Source organism: Pteropus alecto, unplaced genomic scaffold, assembly GCF_000325575.1.
Source record: "Pteropus alecto unplaced genomic scaffold, ASM32557v1 scaffold14, whole genome shotgun sequence".
Lineage (NCBI taxonomy): Eukaryota > Metazoa > Chordata > Mammalia > Chiroptera > Pteropodidae > Pteropus > Pteropus alecto.
This window is the reverse complement of record NW_006436810.1, coordinates 6,041,876-6,042,525: the sequence shown is the minus strand read 5'-3', so window position 1 is coordinate 6,042,525 and position 650 is coordinate 6,041,876. Positions and strand designations below refer to the sequence as shown.

General features: G+C 36.5%; 1 protein-coding gene across 1 annotated transcript in view; it reads left to right on the top strand.

Annotated features, from left to right (window-relative positions):
- ATP8B1 (ATPase phospholipid transporting 8B1) overlaps nucleotides 1–650 on the top strand; it is a 108,273-nt gene that overhangs the window by 83,010 nt on the left and 24,613 nt on the right. Inside the window, exon 13 of the mRNA XM_006913748.3 lies at nucleotides 1–45. This exon is cut by the window's left edge and continues 112 nt beyond it. Within this exon, the coding sequence (XP_006913810.1) occupies nucleotides 1–45 (45 nt within the window). The remainder of the gene's footprint in view (nucleotides 46–650) is intronic.

Genomic DNA, 650 nt, shown 5'->3' with positions numbered 1-650 from the left:
TCCTGCTTGCAGTCTGCCACACGGTCATGGTGGACAGAATTGACGGTGAGTGTTCTTCTTGCTCCTCAGACGTTGGAGAACAATTTTTTTAGATTACAGGTAACTCGTGCTTGGGACTCAAATGGCTATAGAGTAGTATGCAGGATAAGTTTGTCTCACTTTTACTCAAGCAATGAATACTTTTGAGTATCTGCCACTAGATGGTAGATGGGGTAGCAAAACATGAAACAAGGTCCTGGCCTCTGAAAGTTTACATCTTCTTCACAGCTATCACTCCAGCTGTGTTCATCACTCAGTAAATGAAATCTTATCACTGAAAGAAATGGTTGACTCTTGAATTATAACAGAAGAATCAAAATCTTCCCACTATATTATTACTTAACATTTATTAAGAGCGAATTATGCTTATCTGGATCTTTATCTGGATCTTTATCTGGATCTTAAACTTTATCTTTATCTGGATCTTAAACTTGGACAGTCTTTTTTAAAAGATAATTTCAGAGATTAACTTTTATTTTCTAGATTCAGATTATATTTAGGGTTTGAAATAACACCAGCCAAAGCCAAGGCCTCCTTAAGGTACCTTATTCATTTGAAGGAGCATAATTAATGTGCATTTGCATGGGAACAAGCAAAGGTAACTTTGGAGA